The sequence below is a fragment of the Myotis brandtii genome, unplaced genomic scaffold (genome assembly GCF_000412655.1).
Source record: "Myotis brandtii unplaced genomic scaffold, ASM41265v1 scaffold8, whole genome shotgun sequence".
Taxonomy (NCBI): Eukaryota; Metazoa; Chordata; class Mammalia; order Chiroptera; family Vespertilionidae; genus Myotis; species Myotis brandtii.
In genome coordinates this window covers 8,569,062-8,590,140 of record NW_005371219.1, presented here as the reverse complement: position 1 = coordinate 8,590,140, position 21,079 = coordinate 8,569,062, and the positions used below count along the sequence as shown (strand labels likewise).

The 21,079-nt window shown below is 38.1% G+C and overlaps 1 protein-coding gene across 1 annotated transcript in view; it reads right to left on the bottom strand.

The window, feature by feature from the left end:
* Nucleotides 1–6,954: 6,954 nt before the first annotated feature.
* The window catches only part of SEC63 (SEC63 homolog, protein translocation regulator), an 81,472-nt gene continuing 67,347 nt past the window's right edge, over nucleotides 6,955–21,079 (bottom strand). The window contains exons 18-22 of the mRNA XM_005883823.2: nucleotides 20,236–20,391; nucleotides 17,550–17,651; nucleotides 13,987–14,085; nucleotides 10,310–10,414; nucleotides 6,955–8,017 (exon numbers count right to left, since the gene is read on the bottom strand). Coding sequence (XP_005883885.2) covers nucleotides 7,874–8,017; nucleotides 10,310–10,414; nucleotides 13,987–14,085; nucleotides 17,550–17,651; nucleotides 20,236–20,391 — 606 coding nt within the window. The 3' untranslated portion in view covers nucleotides 6,955–7,873. The remainder of the gene's footprint in view (nucleotides 8,018–10,309; nucleotides 10,415–13,986; nucleotides 14,086–17,549; nucleotides 17,652–20,235; nucleotides 20,392–21,079) is intronic.

Sequence of the window (21,079 nt, the reverse complement as noted above, 5' to 3'; positions counted from 1 at the left end):
AGTTCTCCACACTCACACATACAAGTTCTCCACACTCACACATACAAGTTCTCCACACTCACACACATAAGCTCTGCACATTTACACACACACAAGTTCTACACACACACACACTTAACTTCCCACGACAATTCTACCCCATGGCAGTGGCTTAAAAACTAAAATCCAGGATCTTTGTTACTATCCCTCCATTTCAGCTCTGCTGCTACTAGGTTGCAGAGGGGTTGGGGGAGGCAGGCACTTGGTTCAATGGGATTACAAAAGTACCTACTAACAAATGCAAAGGAAACTGCAAATCACACTGAGATGGAGGAAGACTTTCCTTGCTAGAGATTTTGTTCTCACTCTAGAAACTATTCTTTTTAACATCCTGACACATTCACAATCTCGGTTTTGGTATTAGCAAACCTAAACGCCATCTGAAATGACTGTGCTTGCAGTGTCACTCCTGACATTTTGTGAGTTACCCTGTCATTAAGTCAGCGCACTAGAAGGATGTGGGGGTTTCCGTGTATAAATGATGCTCTGAATCCTAACATGACTGTCTCACTTCCAAGTCTCAAAAGCATTTTGCTGAAAATCACATCCTTATAATTTCCATGATAACAGGCCTAGATCAGTGTGTTGTGAGGAGGGCTGGGGTAGATAGGGCAGGATCCTTTGGATCCTGAGACAAGGAGGAAGTGCAGCGTTCTGAACCAAGAGTTGGGGGAACTCCAAGACACCAGGAAGGGGTGTCTCGCCTCCCTTCAACTTGGGGCCCCTCCTGATGCTCCCCATCATTCTCTCATGTGTCGAGAAGAGGAATTGTAGGCTTTGGGAGAAATCTGGAAAGTGATACACATGATAGCCAGTGACTAGAGTCCCAAGAATGTGGCACAAAATAAATGAAGTTGGGGAAATTTGGATGTGATTAATAAAGGAAGCGGACTAGTTTTGCAAAGATACAGATGCAGCCTGTTGTAGAAATGCGAGAGCCATTCGTACTCCAGAAATATTAGTGAATATTGCCTTGGGAATCTGCAATATAGTTTAGAGGTCATGATTTTTTAAATCTCATTGAATTCTAGTCACATGCCTAATTTTTTTTATCAAAATATCAGCAAATTTGATTGCCCTCTCTATTCACCTGCATCATCTCTAAATAAATACATTTTCACAGCTAGAAACAAATTTCCCCTCAAAGGATGATCAGGTGCCAGCATGACTGTTCAGAAAAATATTTCAGAGGGTCCTCAATTATTTCAACCAATGGGGGTTCCAAACACTCCCTGGCTTGGCAGCGTCTCAGGAAGGACACGGCCAATGGAATGGCGACTCTCCGACCAGGACTCAGACTCACTGGAGGCAGACAACCGGTTTGTTGGGAAGAGTGTGGAGGGCTGTTGTTTGGGGGAAGGACAGGCTTTGGGGTTGAGGTTTTGGGGAGGGATGCAGAGAGCAATAAAAAAAAATCTTTTATGGTTACAATATACAACAGAGTGTTCACTTTTTACACACCCTTTTTCCATGGTCATGCTGGACCAGTTTCAACTTGGAAAATTCTGGGTATTTTTCAGTTGGTGAACTATCTTCATTTGTAATATAAAACTGTCTTGACAACAAGGTAAGAGGCTTACATGCACATTATTCTCCAGGACGATGACCTCGCTGGTCCTCATGTTCACTAAATAGAACTCACACCCTTTGAAAATATGTGTTCTGTATCTCTTTGTAAAGAAGTTCTATATATTTTGAACTCCAACTTTTGAGACAATTTCCGTGGATCTCTCATGTTTCTGCACACAGCTTTGCTTGCAGATCCTTTAGATTAGGTTTTCTGAGCTCAAAATTCTTCAGCTGTGACACAAACACACTGCATGTGCAGCACCCGCCTGGGCTAATCCACACTCCCCCGCCCCCAATGGAGCCGGGGGGACAAGAGGAGCAGATGGGGAATGAAGCTCCCTCGGCCTTCGGTGCCTCTGACCTGGGAGTCCCGTCTTCTGCCAGTGTCCGTGGCCCTGTGGTGGGTTAACTCATTAGCTTGCACAGAGTAAAAATCTCAGACCTTTCATAGTTCTTAAAAACATCCAAAAAATTTAAATTTGTAGAATAAAAGGATTTCTTTGTCCTACCTGACTTCCTACCTCTCTCAAGAAAACAATCTAATACAGTTCTGACACAATGAACAAATATGGATTGTCTCCTGTGGTTTGTTGCAAAGCGACTTAATGTTTCCAGCCAGAAAACCGAGAAGTGAATTGAATGTATTAAAGGATACACATAGGAAAGGAAACAGTTAGATAGGAAGAACAGAGATTAAAGGAAAAGGAAATAATCCTAGAATTCAGAAATATAAGTGCATTAGAAAGCATGTCTTAAATTGTGGTTCTTAAGTGCAGCCATAGCGCCCTCTACTGGAACTACACTGAAAACTACAGGTAACCATTTGCAGTTGCTTTGTGGACTGCACTCCTCCGTGGCATCCATTGCTGCCATTATCCAGATTTTAACCTCAAGTAGACAGACCTCGGAACCTCAGGTGTTCAGAGGTGAGAGGAACACAGTTCCCTTTGCAGACCCAGCTTGACAGGTTTTGCTGAACCACTTAGTGCTGAAGAGAGTGGATAGCCCTTACCACACTCACCTTTAATTTGTAGCAGCCACTGATTGTGGGGACCACTAACAGAGCTGCAGCCTTTGCTGGAAATCAACCACCAGCCCTTCTGCCCTTACCTGCCCCACTTCCATTCCATGGGCCTCTCCCTTCTTCCAGTAACCCCCATCACCAAACCGGCTCAGTTCCATCACCAAACGCATCACTTTGCTCCTGGGCCACTGTAGGGCTAGACACAGTGAATGCCAACCCTTCAACTCCAGCAGAGTAGCACAACTGTGAACTCAAATGGTGATTTGCCAAAGGTCCAAACCTTAATTTTAGCTTAAATGTCACCCTATCAGTACTTCAAACAGAGCTTCCAAATGTTTTTACCATGCATTGACATCAGAAGGAATAATGCACCAATAAAATGTATTATTTATTTATAAATTATAGAAGTGTACAATTGAACAATATATTGTGTACATTATAAAACACACAAAAATAGAAATTTTAAAGGATGAGATTAAATACAAATAACCATTTTAACATTTCCCCAGTGGACGGATCATCCCATGCCCTGCGATGTGCACCCCCACCTGAGACTACAGCCCCAGAGCCTGCCAATGACTGCTGCATTTGGATTTTTAGCTCAGGTTACAAAAATGTACAAGATCACAGCTTTTTTTTTTTTAAGTTTTGCAAAATAGCCCTAGCATCAAGTTTAAATATGTGAAGATGCTTAATGCTAACTTCTTAAGACGTATTTGGATTAATCACAACACAGCTGGTAAAATGTCACATTATGGTTCACTGTTAGGCTCTTTCACTTTAAGGCAGACTATAATAGGGGATTTCAAGGAGTTGAGTAAGAATACTTGGGGAGAAAAATGCTTTAAAGAAAGGTTGAGGATTTGCTTTCTTTTTTAAGCCAATAAACAGCTAGCACCTAAAAATATAATCCCTCTGCCTACAGACTGAAAAAAAGACATTCCAAACAATGGATATTAGCTAATGCTAAAGGATTAAAATAGATTGCCACACATCTGCCCTGATACTGGTGAGTCCTTAGGAACACAAATTCTTGCCCTGACTGGTTAGAGCATTGTCCTACATACCAAGGTGGCGGGTTTGATCCCTAGTTACGGGATATACTGCAATCAACCAATGAATTCAGAGGTGGAACAAATGAATGTTTCTTTCTCTCTAAAATCAATCAATAAATAATTTTTTAAAAAAGATACTTCAAACAGAGCTTCCAAATGTTTTTACCATGCATTGACATCAGAAGGAATAATGCACCAATAAAATGTATTATTTATTTATAAATTATAGAAGTGTACAATTGAACAATATATTGTGTACATTATAAAACACACAAAAATAGAAATTTTAAAGGATGAGATTAAATACAAATAACCATTTTAACATTTCCCCAGTGGACGGATCATCCCATGCCCTGCGATGTGCACCCCCACCTGAGACTACAGCCCCAGAGCCTGCCAATGACTGCTGCATTTGGATTTTTAGCTCAGGTTACAAAAATGTACAAGATCACAGCTTTTTTTTTTTTAAGTTTTGCAAAATAGCCCTAGCATCAAGTTTAAATATGTGAAGATGCTTAATGCTAACTTCTTAAGACGTATTTGGATTAATCACAACACAGCTGGTAAAATGTCACATTATGGTTCACTGTTAGGCTCTTTCACTTTAAGGCAGACTATAATAGGGGATTTCAAGGAGTTGAGTAAGAATACTTGGGGAGAAAAATGCTTTAAAGAAAGGTTGAGGATTTGCTTTCTTTTTTAAGCCAATAAACAGCTAGCACCTAAAAATATAATCCCTCTGCCTACAGACTGAAAAAAAGACATTCCAAACAATGGATATTAGCTAATGCTAAAGGATTAAAATAGATTGCCACACATCTGCCCTGATACTGGTGAGTCCTTAGGAACACAAATTCTTGCCCTGACTGGTTAGAGCATTGTCCTACATACCAAGGTGGCGGGTTTGATCCCTAGTTACGGGATATACTGCAATCAACCAATGAATTCAGAGGTGGAACAAATGAATGTTTCTTTCTCTCTTTCTCTCTAAAATCAATCAATAAATAATTTTTTAAAAAAGAAAATACAAATTTTTTTTTCATAGCCCCAGTATCCAATCACAGACCCAGGCGCATAGACACTCAGTAAATATGCAATGAATGATGATGACCAACAATCCCCAAAAACTACCTTAAGTGCTGAATTCCATTTGAAAGAATTGTTGCTAAAGAACATTCCAATATCTGGTTTTGGTTGGCTGAAACAAGTAACCAGGTAAGGATTGTGGTCAAGAATAATATGCTCAGCCCCAGCCAGTGGCTGTACACCAAAAAGGCTGTGGGTTTGATGCCTGATCAGGGCACATACCGAGGTCATGGGTTCAAACCCTGATTGGGGTGTGTACGGGAGGCAGCTGATTGATGTTTCTCTCTCTCTCAAATCAATACACATATCCTCGGTTGAGGAATAATAATATGCTCAGAGCCTCATTGCATTCAACACCTCCCTCCCTTCCCCTCCCTTCCTCCTGCTCTGCTTCCCCCCAGGGCCTGAGCTTCCCACCACACAGTGGAGCAATTCGGATCGACAGGCTGGTCCTTCACCTCTCAGTGCAAGCTGAGAGAAACACAACAGAACATTTATTCTATACAACCTCATTCAATGTGCCCCTTAATTTTTAAAAACTGACCAAAAAATTTAAAGGACATGAACGTCTGACTTTAAGATTGAGTTATGCACATAGAAGACAGCGTGGGGCCTCAAGTTTTATAACCCTAACATTTACAACTGCTAGACTTTTAATTGTGGTTTCCCCTTGGGAGAGTTTTTTGTTTTAACAGAAACTTCACCAATTACAAAGATAAAAATATTATGCAACTTAATTTCATAATGTTTCACTTTGTATACCCACACTGTTTTCATCTATATGTTCATGTATCCTGATGACAAAATGTCACTTTCTTGATGGGAACAAAAACAGGAACTACACTCAATAAGGGTTTCCATTAGATTAAATGCAAACCAGGGTACGTTTAAGTCAGTTCTCACTAGTAGATCTCAGTTAAGGGAAAGAAAAATGGGATGCAGTTTCCAGACTTGCTGGAAAGATGAACCACAACCTGAAGGCTCAAGCCTTTCATTACTGTGGTATGCAAAGAGTTTACTTAATGTACTCATTAGAGAAAAATGTACTTATTTTATTGGGAAGTACACATACAGGGTGGGGCAAAAGTAGGTTTATAGTCGTGAGTACATGAAACAGAGTTTATTATTGTATTATTTATTAATTATTGCATTATTTTCCATATGAACAGCTGTAAGCCTACTTTTGCCCCACCCTGTATATCACCCGAAGGGCAAAGGAAAACCGAGTGGTGGGTTGAGGTGATGCTGTTGTGGTCAGCACTGTGGGGAGTTGCTGGGTTGTGAAATCATCCTTACTAGAGTCAAACAGAAAGAAGCCAGTTATTTCAATAAACTGATAAAGCCTCTTTAAGAGAAAATAGCCAATAGAATAGACATTCCTTTCTTGGAAGAATTTTTCATGAGAACCATGACCTATGCATGTTATACACTGTTTGGTTTGCTCACTTTGCCTTCACGCCACACGTGTTCTCTAGCCTCCCCTTTCACTGATGCTACAGGCTGGCTCACTCCCTTCCACTACCACCAGCTGCCTCCCCTGCCACCGAAGCTTCCCAGTAAAACCTGACTCAAAAATTAAACCCACTCCTGAGTTGTAAAATGAAACAAATCCTCAATGGCACTCCTGCCTGCCAAGGAAGGGTCTCACACCTTTAAAAAGAAAAACAGGTGATGAAAGTTCCAATGGAAAAACTACTTTCACTGTATCTCAGAAAAGACTACATCCTCAATTTAGAACCCCAAAAACCATTCATGTTTCTGGTAATTTTCAAGTTTTATTTCCAATTACTGCAGTAACAAAATACCAGTACTAATTCTGCATGGAAAGTGGCAAACTTTTAAATACACAAGGTCACAAATTAGTATTCCGATAGTACTTTGGCCTATGAAGATTTTGATAGGAGAGTATTATTACAATCAGTCCTATAATATTAGAAACTTATGCTGCCTCCATACCTAGTCATGAAAATATTCATCTTACTTTAACGATTCATCACGTATACATTCCTATTCTTTATGAGCACTCTCCTTCTAGGATGTAGTGGGTTTTTCTATGGTATATAGCAAGAGCAGTCACTTCAGCAGTAATGTACAATATTAAATTTTTAGTTGGAAAATAAAAGAATTATCCTATTATATCCTTTCTCTGGGAGTAAAAAGACACACACCATTACAAACGTAAAACGAGTCAAACTTCTATTTTATTGACAGGAGTCCAAAATGAATACAAAAAATGCCTCCTCTGCATTTATATAATTTTTTCCTTAAAAGGCTTGTGATAGAATCAGGTAGATTAAAAGCTATGAATGTGTTTCAGCTTTTATAATGAACCTTTAAAAAAAGGTTTAATAACGTAAGTCACCACATCAGAGAACATATGGTCCCACAATCATTTTTAGATCTATAGCTTATAAAAGAACTAGATCCTGCATTGATCTGCTCAAACAGAGGCTTAAAAATGTTTTAAGCCATTAAAAGCCATTTTAATAATCTATTAACTCTGGGAAATTAAGGAAAATCCCAAAATGTAGCCCTCTATTTAATGTGGAATGTGAGAGAATGCCAACTTATGATGATGACAGCTAAAAATAAGAAGTTTAAAGCTATAAATGGAACTGTGATAAATAATCTTGTATCACTGCAAAATGTCAATAAATGATAGCGCTTACCAAGATGAAAACTTGAGCAGATATTACTTAAAACAGAGTTGTGACGTTTATCATACTTTGTTTGCTAAAACTAAAACTGAACAAAGAAGTTGCTCATTTATAGACTGTTTTTCATGTACTTTTTCTTTTACTGGGACCATAAATTGATCAGATAATACATAGCCCACACTTCTGGACATTATAACAAAGGGTTTATTATCATTTGCAGATGAAGTAAATACACCCTCCCATACTTGAAAGGCTTTAACAAGCCTTAAGCATTTTTCAGACTGTACCAAGGCACCGGCACTGCCTATGTTATATTATGCATCCATTTCTAGGAAAGAATACCTCCCTCAACATCAGTTCTGCACTGTTTCTGGTTTATTATACACTTCCAAAACAGCAAAAAATTGCAAACATGTGCAAATACGGTCCATTTGTAGTCTTGCTTAGTCATCATCTTCCTCTTCTTCTTCCTCTTCCTCAAAGCTATCTTCAAAGCCCTCGCTGTCCTCCTGGTCTTCATCCCCCTCTATTGCTGTATCCCACTGTGGATGATTTTCTGGCACAGGCTTAGCCTCATGAACTTCCAACTATAAAGAAGAATTAAATGTAGACAACAGAAATGTTGATAGATATAACTGATTTAAAAAAAAAAAAAGGTTTTCTTTGACCAAAGCAGTTATAAATAACTAGAGGCCCAGTGCATGAATTCATGCACCAGTGGGATTCCTCGGCCTGGCCTGTGGGACTGGGCCAAAACCGGCTCTCCGACATCCCCCAAGGGGTTCTGGATTGCGAGAGGGCACAGGCCAGGCCGAGGGACCCCACCGGTGCACGATCGGGGCCAGAGAGGAACGTAGGAAGTTGACCAGCTGGGGAGGGACCGCGGGAGAGCTCCAGAGCATGTCCAGCCTGTCTCGCTCAATCCCGATCAGCCGGACCCCAGCAGCAAGCTAACCTACCAGTCAGAGCGTCTGCCTCCTGGTGGTCAGTGGACATCATAGCAACTGATCGACCAGTCGACTGTCTGCCCCCTGGTGGTCAGTGCACATCATAGCGACTGGTCGACTGTCTCCCCCCTAGTGGTCAGTGCACGTCATAGCGACTGGTCAACCAGTCAACTGTCTGCCCCCTGGTGGTCAGTGCATGGCATAGCCAGCAGCTGAGCGGCCTTAGCATATCATTAGCATATTACGCTTTGATTGGTTGAATGAATGACCGGACGACCGGACACTTAGCATATTAGGCTTTTATTATATAGGACTAGATTTTATGGTCATAACTCTAAATTTGAAGTATTCACTTAGAACAGACATTCATCCCAGAAATAAGAAGGTAAATCTACTAACATGTAAATGTAGTTAAATTTCTGTTTGATAGTTTGATTTTATAGAAGCTATACTATTTATTCTGTGGCATGAAAGATTAATAATTGTAATTCCTGAGCAAGAACAATGAGTGATGTTTTCATGTAATTCTGCTGAGGGAAAAAAACTCAAATGTGACTTTCAAAGAGGTATTTTGTAGCCTCCAGACTTGTGAAGCAAAATTCTACAGCCAAGGGAAAGACATATGGTACCCTTGTGGGAAAAGAGGTGTGCCTTTACTGGCTCCCTTTAATCTGGGACTCCAGTCCACATGAAATGATACTGTAGCACAATCTTCCTAGGCCAACAGAATGCTTTCACAAAAATCCTGCAGCGAAATAGTAAACACTAAGGGGAGTGTGGTTCAAATGACACTTACACAGAGTATATGCTCTAAAATGCTAAAGAATAAATTACTTTCAAAATTAATAAACAGCATTTTTATATACCAATAATGAACCATCAGAAAGGGAAACTAAGAAAACAACCCCATTTACAATTGCATAAAAAAAATAAAATAAAAAACCCTAGGAATAAATTTAACCAAGGACGTAAAAGACCTGACTCAGAAAATTATAAGACACTGAAGAAAGAAACTGAAAAAGATACAAATAAGTGGAAGCATATACTATGTTCATAAATAGGAAGAATTAACATCATTAAAATGTCCATACTACCCAAAGAAATCTATAGATTCAATGCAATTCCTATCAAGATACCAATGGCATATTTCACAGAACTAGAATAAATATTCAAAAAAATGAATATGGAACAGCTGTCCATGAGGAAACTCCTAGCGACGGGGTCTTTAAAGGGTAGCTTTTACTCTTCTGTTTATTCTAAACAACTGTTGTCACTTAGAAGTCCCCACTATGAGCTCTAAATCTCTGTGCTAAATGTTTTACATACTTTATTTTGACAACGTTGACCTTTATCTGAGCAACACCAGTTGAGAAATTTCCCCATTCTTTTGTGTTCTGGGAGATGACTAAGTGTAAAGGATCCTCTGCCCTCTTAAATGCCAAGGTAGGACCATCTCCATCTTTCCTCATGACCCCCATAAACCTTGAGGATGACACCCTTGTTTATCGAGAGCCCCTTCCTTTTGATAAAATGAACCTTTTCCCTATTACAGTAACCTAAATAATCTCCTTAAAAGAAAGAAAAATTAATAAACAGGCCAAGAGAATCTGTGGGAAAACACATTATCCTTTTCTAAAGAAAACAGAACCCCTATAAAGTTACAGCACATTAAAAGATATCACTTAAGTAATTTATAGTCAAGATTCTAAATTATTACAGTAATTTATATCTAAGATTCTAAATCGTTAACACCCCTTTAACTCAACAAATTTGGCTTATTACTGAAAGAATAGTCCATCAAATTTCATATATAAAGTATGAGATGAACTCTTTTTCCATTACTCTACATTTTAAAACTAGAAATGCTTCCCTAGTATATTAAGCACTTCTTCAAATAGATAACCACATTTACTGAAGAGTCACTATTCTTACCTTCAAAGGTTTTATCTGATCCAAACCCATATAGGAGTCTGATCTCAAAAACACCGTATACTGATAATTTCCAGGCTTGCCTGGTGCAGGAAACTTCAGTTCTACCTGGAAGAAAAATTAGCACTTAAAATCTGTATCTTGAGGAGTGGAAAAAACACCACAGCACTCCTAAAATTCCTTCACCAGAGTATTTAATAGCTAGGTGTTTACTCAGATGACAGCCTAACAAATGCTACAAAAGTTCTAACAGCAGCAAATATGTATATGATACTTATGTCATACATTATATATACTATACAAAAGGAAATAAAATTAGGCAGAATTGATAGGGTTAATTTGTATCACCATAATTTAAGAAAGTATATTTAAAGCAACAAAGTTCTTTGTTGACCATCACACCCTGACAACTTGAAGAAATGAAGCAGGTAAGGTATAAAAGTAAAATGAAATGTTGAAGTAAAATAGACTTCACCAGAAAGGTAATGATTCTTGCCAAATTTACTTATTTCTAAGATAAATGCTGTGAAATAATAGAATATATATATATTGGTCCCTGCTGATGGTTCCTGGCACAGAGCTCCTCAAATCCCTATAACTTTCTAAGTGACAAGCACACTAGGAGCATCTTTTGTTCTAATATTTGCTCTCTGACCCTGGTTCGTAAATCCTTTGAAATTTCCTGGGTGATAGGAATGTTTTATTCGAATGAGGTGACTCCTGGTGGACTCCTAGATAAGAACTGGTCACCAGAAAGACAAGCCATGATTAGAGAAGCTTGGAACTTTCAGTCCCCCACCCCATTCTCCAGAGAAGAGCTGGAAATTGAGTTAATGATCAATCACACCTATATGATGAAGCCTCCATAAAAATTCCCAAACAAGGGGTTCAGGGGAGCTTCCGAGACTGTCAACACATGGAGGTGCTGGGAGAGTGTATACTCAAAAAGAGCATGAAAGCTCCATGCCCCTTCCCACATACCTTTCTTATCTATCTCTTGCATACGGATGTTCATTTATATTATTTATCATATTCTTTTATAACAAAATGGTACATGTGTTTCCTTGAGTTCTGTGAGCCATTCTGGAAAATTACTGAATCCAGGGAGGGAGTCATGGGACCCTGATTTTTAGCCATTTGGTGAGAAGTACAGGTGACAACCTAGGACTTGTGAGTGGCACCTGAAGTGGGAAAGTGGGGGACAGCAGTCTTGTGGGACTGATCTTAGCTGGTGAGATCTGACACTATCCAGCTATACTGGCAGCATTTAGTTAAACTGAAGGACACTCAGCTGGATGACAGAGAATTGCTTGGTGTGGGGGGCAAACCACACATCTGTGTCAGAAGTGTTGTGAGGTTGTTAGTAATGTGATTGAGTAAAGCAGAAACACAGAAGAAGTTGTGTTTTTCCTTTACAAATGCCCAATGCCTTAAAAGGTCAAGAAGATATTTTATTTCCTATCAAATCATAAACTTCAAATACAGAGTTACAAAGTCTTAGAAGTTTTAATTCTACTTGGACAAAGGAAGAATACATATTTAAGAGAACATTTGGAATTTCTGGTTATCTGCCTCCAATCTCCAAAATTCAGATTTTGTAGGCAAGATTATGTATTACAATATGCCATTAAGCCCCAATTGGGTAGCTTAGTTGGTTAGAGCATCGTGAGGATACATCAAGGTTGTGGGTTTGACTTCCTATCAAGGCACATACAAGAATCAACCAATGAATGCTTAAATAAATGAAACAACAAACTAATGTCTATGTCTCTCTCTCCCTCTCTCTCTCTTTCTCTCTAAAAATCAACTTAATTATTATTTTTTAAATTTTTAAAAATATGACATTAATACAAACTAGAAAAATATGATGGGAGAATCTCTTTTTTTTTTAATATATATTTTATTGGTTTTTTTTTTTTCAGAGAGGAAGAGAGAGAGATGGAGAGTTAGAAACATCGATGAGAGAGAAACATCGATCAGCTGCCTCCTGCACACCCCCCACTGGGGATGTGCCCACAACCAAGGTACATGCCCTTGACAGGAATCGAACCTGGGACCCTTCAGTCCGCAGGCCGACGCTCTATCCACTGAGCCAAACCGGTCAGGGCGAGAATCTCTTTTTTTATTGATCTCACAGTTTGGTCTTCCTAACTAAAATACAAAAACCTAAAAATCATAAAAGAAAACTTACTTAATCACATTATTAAAAAACTCCAAATAAATAAATGGATAAGCAAATATGTATAATTTTGCTTGGTAAAAACAATCGTAATAGTAAAACAAACTGGGGAGAAACATTTGCTATACATATAACAAAGGGCTTTTTCTTAACATTAAAAAAAAATCTAAAACCAATTAAAAGACCAATAACCTGACAAAAAAGAATAGTCACAAACAGATACAAAATGAAATACAATTCAAACACCCTGATTTTCAATCTTCAGATTCACGCATTAAAACTACACTGAATACAACCAGCAGAGTAAAAATTGATGCAGGCAAGAATCATCAATGTATGCTAAAATGAGTGGCTAAGAGATTGTTGAAGAACAGGATAGTCACATGGTACCCAAGTATCACCTCCCCCGCCTCCCCAGGTTAGGGGAAAAAAATAGCTTTCACAAGAGAGAAAAGCTTTAACTAAATGATCAACCATAATATCAGCAATATGGGAAGAACTGTTACATTTATGCCCTTGATGTAATGCACTAAGGTTACAGCATCTGCGTCGTATTTTGGCCAAAAATATTTAAGATGAATACAACCATGAGTAACTAATGAGACAAATTCAAACAAAGGAATATTCTACAAAATGCCTTGCCTAGACCCTTCAAAAATATCAATGGCATGAAAAATTGAAAGAGAAAAAGGCCAAGGAAGTGTTCTAAAGAAGAATGGCAACCAAATGTAATACGTGATCCTTGATTGGATCCTGAATTTAAAAACAAAACTAGCCCTAGCTCACGTGGTTCAGTGGTTAGAGCTTCAGCCCATGCACTAAAGGGTCCCAGGTTTGATTCCCAGTCAAGGGCACATACCTGAGTTGCAGGTTCAATCCCAGACCCCAGTCAAGGTGTGTGCAGGACGCAACCAATCGATGTGTCTCTCTCACATCGATGTTACTCTCTCCTCTCTCTATCCCCCTCTGCCCTCCCTTCTACTCTCTAAAAAGCAATGGAAAAAATATCCTCCCTCCTTGGGTGAGGAGTAAAAAAAAAAAATCAAGAATAAAGAAGAAAAGTGTTCCCAAGGGGTAAAATATGTTCATCACAACAGTGGCCAATGCCACATAATCAAAAATTCCACACTAAAAATCTAATCACCCATTCTTACATTTTTAGGAAAAGTATATAACTTAGCACTAACCATACATTTTTGTACAATGCAATGAAATTCTAGAGAGAAGGAAAGGCATATGTTCTTAGACACGGTGAAAATCTCCAAAAATAAGTTGAAAACACGTTTTTCCAAAGACTGACCAAGTTGCCTACCTTAGCCATTCAAACTTTATAAATTTTAAATGACCTCTCCCAGGAGACATCAGAGAATAGTTTAAAATGTCTTAAAATGCAATAAGCCAAATATGATAAACTGTTTTCTAAAAACAAATTTTATGAAGCAGCATGATGATGAGATGCTGTACATTTGTAAAAACTAAAATACTATTGTTGGACCGTTACCTCTTCTGTATCTTTCAGTGTACACACATGATATGGCATAGATATTAGTGTCTGCTCCTTCCTATCTGCAATATAAAGCCACCACCATTCTTGTTTTTCCTGCAAACGAAAAAAAGAGTATAAATCATCAGAAAGAACTAGAGAAACAGTTTTGCCTTGTTTCAATTAAGAGGTATTATCCTTGTTTTAGTCACTGCTGTACTGTACAAAATAGATGTATAAGAAATATTTACTGAACAAATAAATTTTTCTTATCCATTTGTAGATCTGCTCTCCAAAAGAATTTTGTATCGAACTTGGGGGTTTCCAATGGCCCCTTAGGCCCTATCAATGGGCCTCTGTATTAAAAACCCCTGATTAACCTTAAGAAAACTAAAAAAGAAGATATTCTAAAAAAAAGAAAACAGTATAAACTATTACAATAGCATCTAGCAAATAATCTTAGTAATCTCAGCTAGTAATAAGCAAAAGCCAGAAAGTAGGAGTGGAAGAGACTTGGGCAACCAAATGAGAAATCAATAAATTGAAACACATTACTCATAAGAGACCATCTTGAAATCTAAGAGCCTATACCTTTCACTGCACATGATTTTTATATTAATAAGTTCAGCATTTTTAGGTGTACTTCATAAAAGATTAGAAACAGAAAAGGAGCTGGTTAAAAACAAAACAAAAACACCTGTCACCAGAAAGCACAGCAGGGACATCAGGGAGAACCAACAGAGACAGAAAAACTAAAAAACAAACAAACAGATGACGAAGCAGCCTGGAAGCACTGAACTCCAGTCTGCTTGTTACCATCACTACATTACAGTACATCAGTGGTTGTTTAGTCATCTGCTTAGGACAGATATCTTTATAAAATAGCTTAAAAAATGTTTTGGAGCCAACAATAAAATTAACTCTAGAATATTCTAAATACTTAACCAAAACAACAACAGACTATTCTAAATAATCATCAAAAGGTTAAAAAAATAACTTTTTACTGAAGTTTCATAGGAAAAATGTTTGTGTTTAAGCTAAAATCACTTGCACTTCCCATTTTATTTTAACCGTGAGGCATTAAAATTAAAAGCTCTTTTGTTTAAATGACTTAAAAGCAATTTTAAAAAAGTAATACAACATTAATAAGCAGAATAAATAAATCACAAGTACATGTTACATGATTAGCCCAACCTCAGCTTAACCTGAGGGTTAGGACGACCACAACAGGATATGTGTATCTATATAAGTTTATCTGTGTGTTTTGCACACACAAAGTGGGTAAAAACATAATTGCCTGAAAGTGGAGTATTAATACCTGGGCTTTGTGGGCCATAGAGTCTGTTTTAACTACTCAACTCTGCCATTGTAGCAGGACAAGAATGAATGTGGCTGTGTTCCAGTAAAACATTTACAATAAAACTTCATTCACAAGAGCGGGAGGGAAGCAGATCTGTCTGCATGCTGCAGTTTGCCAATTATGTTTTAAAGCCACACAGGCCTGGATTATTTCATTCCTCTAACCATTGCTTTTCTCTTCTGTTCAATGATGAGTGCCTACCTCAGGCTGTGTAGTAAAGATGAACTGAGATCATACAAGTAAAATATGTTAGAATGTCTAGCATAAAGATAGCAATAAATAAGTTATGATTATTAGTGAAGTGAGGTAAAGGCCTCTGTTATTTAGGTAGTTGTGACATTTCACAGTCAGAACATGCATGTAACATAGGAAGCACAGAGATATGTTCAAGAACATGCATTTCTTCTTTACTTCTCCACTTGGAGAATGCCTCTCCCTCCCTTCTCCCAGGCTACTTATTAAAACGAGACTCATTCCAGAATATTTATTAAGAAGCATGGGAATATCAATCTGTGGCATGGCACCTGTGCCTAAACTCTGATGCACATGGTGAAAGTGGAAAAGATGCTCTACCCAGAGTTATTTGTACGTTAAACAAAATTGTTTTTCTGTTGTGTATGATTCCCAACCATTCTTAACATATTAAATATAAATATAGTAAATGAGTTTCAATAACATGAAAGTCAATTATTAATATAAATCTTTAAGTGGGTAGTGTGGTAGTTAGGGTAGTTGCGTAGATACTTGGGAAGTAGACAGGTAAACATTAGAAAAGTCCTAAATAAATAGTATCTGATAAATGGTACTTTGAGATGCTTAACATGCAGATGCAGATTATATTGGGAAAAGGTATTTTTACTGCTAAAATGTTCTAAGAAAGTGAATGAATATTTTGCCTGTTAACTAAGCATGGTCTAAAATGAAACTGTTACAAGGATAAAAATTATGCAGCTTAAAGAATCCCATGGCACTTTTAAAAATAAATCACTGAGTGAACTTATTTGCTTGATTTCAGGAGCCCTGTGGTTGGCAGACGACCAATGCAATGGGAAAAATGCCCCTAACAGATGGGCTAATGTTCAGGACATGCCATGGATCAGCGTGTGCATTAAGATGGAATCCTGGGCTGACGTCTCACCAAGTCACAACAAAAGTCTGTCAGAGCGACTCATTAATTATTAGGAAAGCCAAATTACTTAGGAATTTGCTCTCAGCAGCTCCCAGCAACTCTGCATTGACAGAGCAGAAAGCAGAGTTATACATGAAATCACCTGCCAAACATGAGTGGTAAACATAGGTTCTATGGCAAAGCTGTGAGGCAATCTGCAGAACAGCTTCCCTGAACTGAGGCAACTAGTTCTTAACCTCTAGCCACAGACAGAATCATCCACAGAAGTGAAATGTCAAGCAAATCCCATTCATTTGAAAGACATATATAGCCTATCAAGGAGATCAAAAATTGAGCAGCCCACAAGCACAAAGTAAACAAGGACAAGGGACCAAGCAGCATTGCAATGACCTGACCTGAGCCAGAGGCTCAGCCACGCTCACAATTACTGACCTTTAGCTGGTCCCACAACTGCCAAAGTCTGAGGCAATTACTGGGACCACAGCAAGTTTAGTAGCTCTAGGATGCCAGTACAGGACTCACAAAGAAAGCCCATGGGAAAAGTTTAAGAACTTTCATCCTATTTAAAACTTGACAGAAGTGAAAGATTCACAATAGCCACCTAGCTAGAGCCAAAATATGCATCTGTATGAGTAGCTGCCTGAACTGCTAATGAGAAATCATAAAACACAACCCTTAGTAATCTGCACACACGCACAGAGAACCACAAAAATTCTTAAAAAGTTAACAATCCTCTTTTTAAACACATAATTCATATAGAGATATATCCTTCATGGTTCAATACCCTATCAGGGCACATGCCTGGGGTCTGGGCTTGATCTCCAATAGGAGGTGTGCAGGAGGCGGCCGATCGATGATTCTCTCTCATCATTAATGTTTCTATCTCTCTCTCCCTCTCCCTTTCTCTCTCTATAATAAATAAAAACATACCTTAAAAAAAGAAATATATGCTTCAGAAATGAGGCCTATCAAGAACAGACTGCATTTAGCACATCTGAGCCAGTACCCACCACAAAAGGATAAATGGCAACTGAGAATATATGAAGAGAAAGTGAATGGAATAAGGAAAACACTAGGCCATGTGTAACTCACCTCGGGAAAGTAAAGACTATAAACAGGATGTGTTATCTTTGATTTGGTTTCCAGTAGAGCTCTTTCCTTTCGCTGTATACTTTGTTGTAATTCTTGCCACTCCTAGTAAAATAAAAATTAAATGAAATCAAGTATGTTTTCAATCATTTTGAGGAGCTTCCATCTTAATCTATACTAGAAGCCCGGGGCACAAATTCATGCACAGGTGGGGTCCGGCCAGCCCGCCCCAGTCAGGCTGAGATCGGCCCAGGCTGTCCGGTGAGAGGGGCCACAGGCAGTTGGCCAGCCGGCCTCGCCCCCTAGTTTAACTCCTGGTTGAGGGAACAATTTGCATATTAGCCTTTTATTATATAGGATTATTCCTGAAAATGCTAACTACTGCTAAGTTCAGTCCCACCAATCTGATCATGTCCCTACTCAAAACTTACACTACTTTTCATGAATCAAATCTAACCCGTTTAGCATGACCACAATTCCATTCACAATCTGACCTGGTCCATCTCTCCAGTCTCCAATCACTGCCTTCCTCCTTGCACTCTTTACTACAGTCATTTCAAACTACCTAGACTTCTCTGAACTCACAAAGCTATTTCACTTCTCCTAAACCCTGTTTCCATTTTTGTTTTCCTCTTTCTCTACCTGACAAATTCCTACTCATTATTCTTTCAGGAGCATCTAAAGCAGTGGTTCTCAACCTTCCTAATGCCACAACCCTTTAATACAGTTCCTCATGTTGTGGTGACCCCCAACCATAAAATTATTTTCGTTGCTACTTCATAACTGTAATTTTGCTACTGTTATGAATTGTAATGTAAATATATGATATGCAGGATGTATTTTCATTGTTACAAATTGAACATAATTAAAGCATAGTGATGAATCACAAAAACAATATGTAATTATATATGTGTTTTCCGATGGTCTTAGGCGACCCCTGTGAAAGGGTCGTTCGATCCCCAAAGGGGTCTCGACCCACAGGTTGAGAATCGCTGATCTAAAGCCTGAAGTATAAGTCCCTAAATTCCACCAATTTCCCTCTGCTCTCTCCTTGGTGCTATAACTGCACCCTGCTCTAAATGTGCACATTCTTTTGTACTCTAATGTTTTGTTTACCGCCTTGCCCACTACCCTACTATCATTCAAGGGCAGAAACTGTTTCACATTTGGCTTTGCCCTCCTGTCATCTAATGCAGTGCTTGGAATATGACAGATAATGAATAATTATTTGTTATTTGTATAATTTTTGTCAATTGAATGAATGTATTTTTGGTCATCTGAAGAGACTTGAATCCTAAGAATCTACTCTTCTAACCCTAATAGACTCAGAAAGGAATATGTAAACTCTTTCTCAAAGCAAGGCTGGGGATAATTTGGTAGGTTTTAATTTTCTGACTATCAGCTTAATTCCCAAGGTATGGCCCAGCCTGCGTGGCTCAGTGGTTGAGTGTCGACCTGTGAACTAGGGGTCATGGTTTGATTCCCGGTCGGGGCACATGCTTGGGTTGAGGGTTTGGTCACCAGTGGGGGGCATGCGGGAGGCAGCCGATCAATGGTTCTCTCATCATTAATGTCTCTGTTTCTCTCTCTCTCTCTCCCTTCCTCTCTGAAATCAATAAAAATATATATTTTTTAAAAACAATCATCCTTATTTTTTCCCACCAGTCCCAAGAGCAGGTACATTATTTCCTTTACTTTCATCCTTGCCCTTTACCTTTTCCTCTTTTTTCAACTCTGCTTTTGCCTCAGAGATTATTCGGGGAATCTCTTTTTCTCTCCTAAACCACTTATTTTAGATAAATGGCTCAGTCAAAAAGAACAACACAAACATAAAGAAAACAGTTGATCAATTAGAGATCATTTACAGGGAATTTGTAATGACCATTATTTGTCCACCAAATATTCTTTTCTATTGTCCTCCCATAAATCATGTGCAACTTAATGCCATGCCATGAGATTTCTTTTCTATTCTCTATAACTTCACAATCTTATTAAGAAACTCCTCTTTTCTTAATGTCTAATATACCTCTTGAAATAAGGTGGCTTTCTATAAATGTTAGCATTTCCCTTAACCAACCTCTTGACATTAGAGTTCACAGTAATGTTTCTTTACCCTAACCACTACATTGAACTTCTGAGAGACTCTTCCCAGTAAACTGCTACCTATTTCATAACCCACTTTTCTTTACTCATACTTCCAGTCATCTCTAGAACTGAAAACTGCTTTAAGAGACTGAACTGACGTCACCTCAGACCCGGATCCTAATCTACTTAGCAATCTAAACTTTAAGAAAATTAGCCAGCTGGTGTTGCTCAGTTGGTTGAGCATCGTCCCACAGAAGGTCACTGGTTCTATTCCCGGTCAGGGCACATGCCTGGGTTGCAAGCTCAATCCCCAGTAGAGGGTGTGCAGGAGGCAGCCAAGATGTTTTTATCTATCCCTCTCTCTGAAATCAATAAAAATATTTTGAAAAATAGCAAGAAAATTAGCATTTCCAATCCTTGTTAGAAACTATTTTCTTTATAATTCTGACCACTATTCCTCAAATATATTCCTAAAAAACAATACAGGATTATAAAATATAATGGAAGCAAACTGACAAGCAAAGAAACAAGCAAATAAACAATAACAAAAACCAAAATTATTATCAGAGTTATAATTCCAATTATTTAAACCCCTAAGTCTTACTGCTTCATCATCTTTGTTTTGTTTTTCATCTTGCTCTCTATCGGAGTCTCTGTCACTACCATCCTCTTTTTCACTCTGGGAGTCTCTATTTTCTTCTTCTTCAGAATCACTGCCTTTGTCAGAAACTTCTTCTTCATCTTCCTTTACTGCAGCTTCCTAAAAGGAAAAAGCAAACACAAAGGTCCTGAGTGTCTCAATGACTATATGACTCTGAGTCCCTGAATGTCACTTATTTAATATAGCTCAAATCACAATTTCACTACTTCTGTAGAATTTTAGAGAATTATAAACATTCTTATTTATAAATATGTGGGAGTCAGGCTGAAAGGCTTTAACATTTGGCTTATCTGTCTATTGTTGGTAATTTTATTCATTTTTCATACTTTGTAAAATAAAAATATTTTATTCCTATTTGCAAAGTATACTACCACAATGGCTAAGATGGCTCATACTTCAAAAACATATATTATGCAATATATTTATTTGAAGAGGGAAAATAGGAAGTTTATAGAAAAGTACTGTTTTGATAGTTCAATATTATCTTCTATAACTGATAGAGTATAATGCGGTAAGGAAAGCTAATATCCCAAACAAAATACTTACTAGTCTATTTCAAGAAGCAAAAAAAAGAACAGCAAAATTAAACGCAAAAAAAAAGTAGAAATAAAACAGATCAGAAATCAATTAAAGAGGAAGCAGATATACAGAAGGGAAACCAAAACAAAACCAAGTTAGTTCTTTGAAAATATTAATAAAATTGATAAGTGGGAAGCGGGGGCATGCTAGAAGGGGTCAATGGGAAACTACAGGGGATATGTGTAATACTTTCAATAATAAAAGTTTT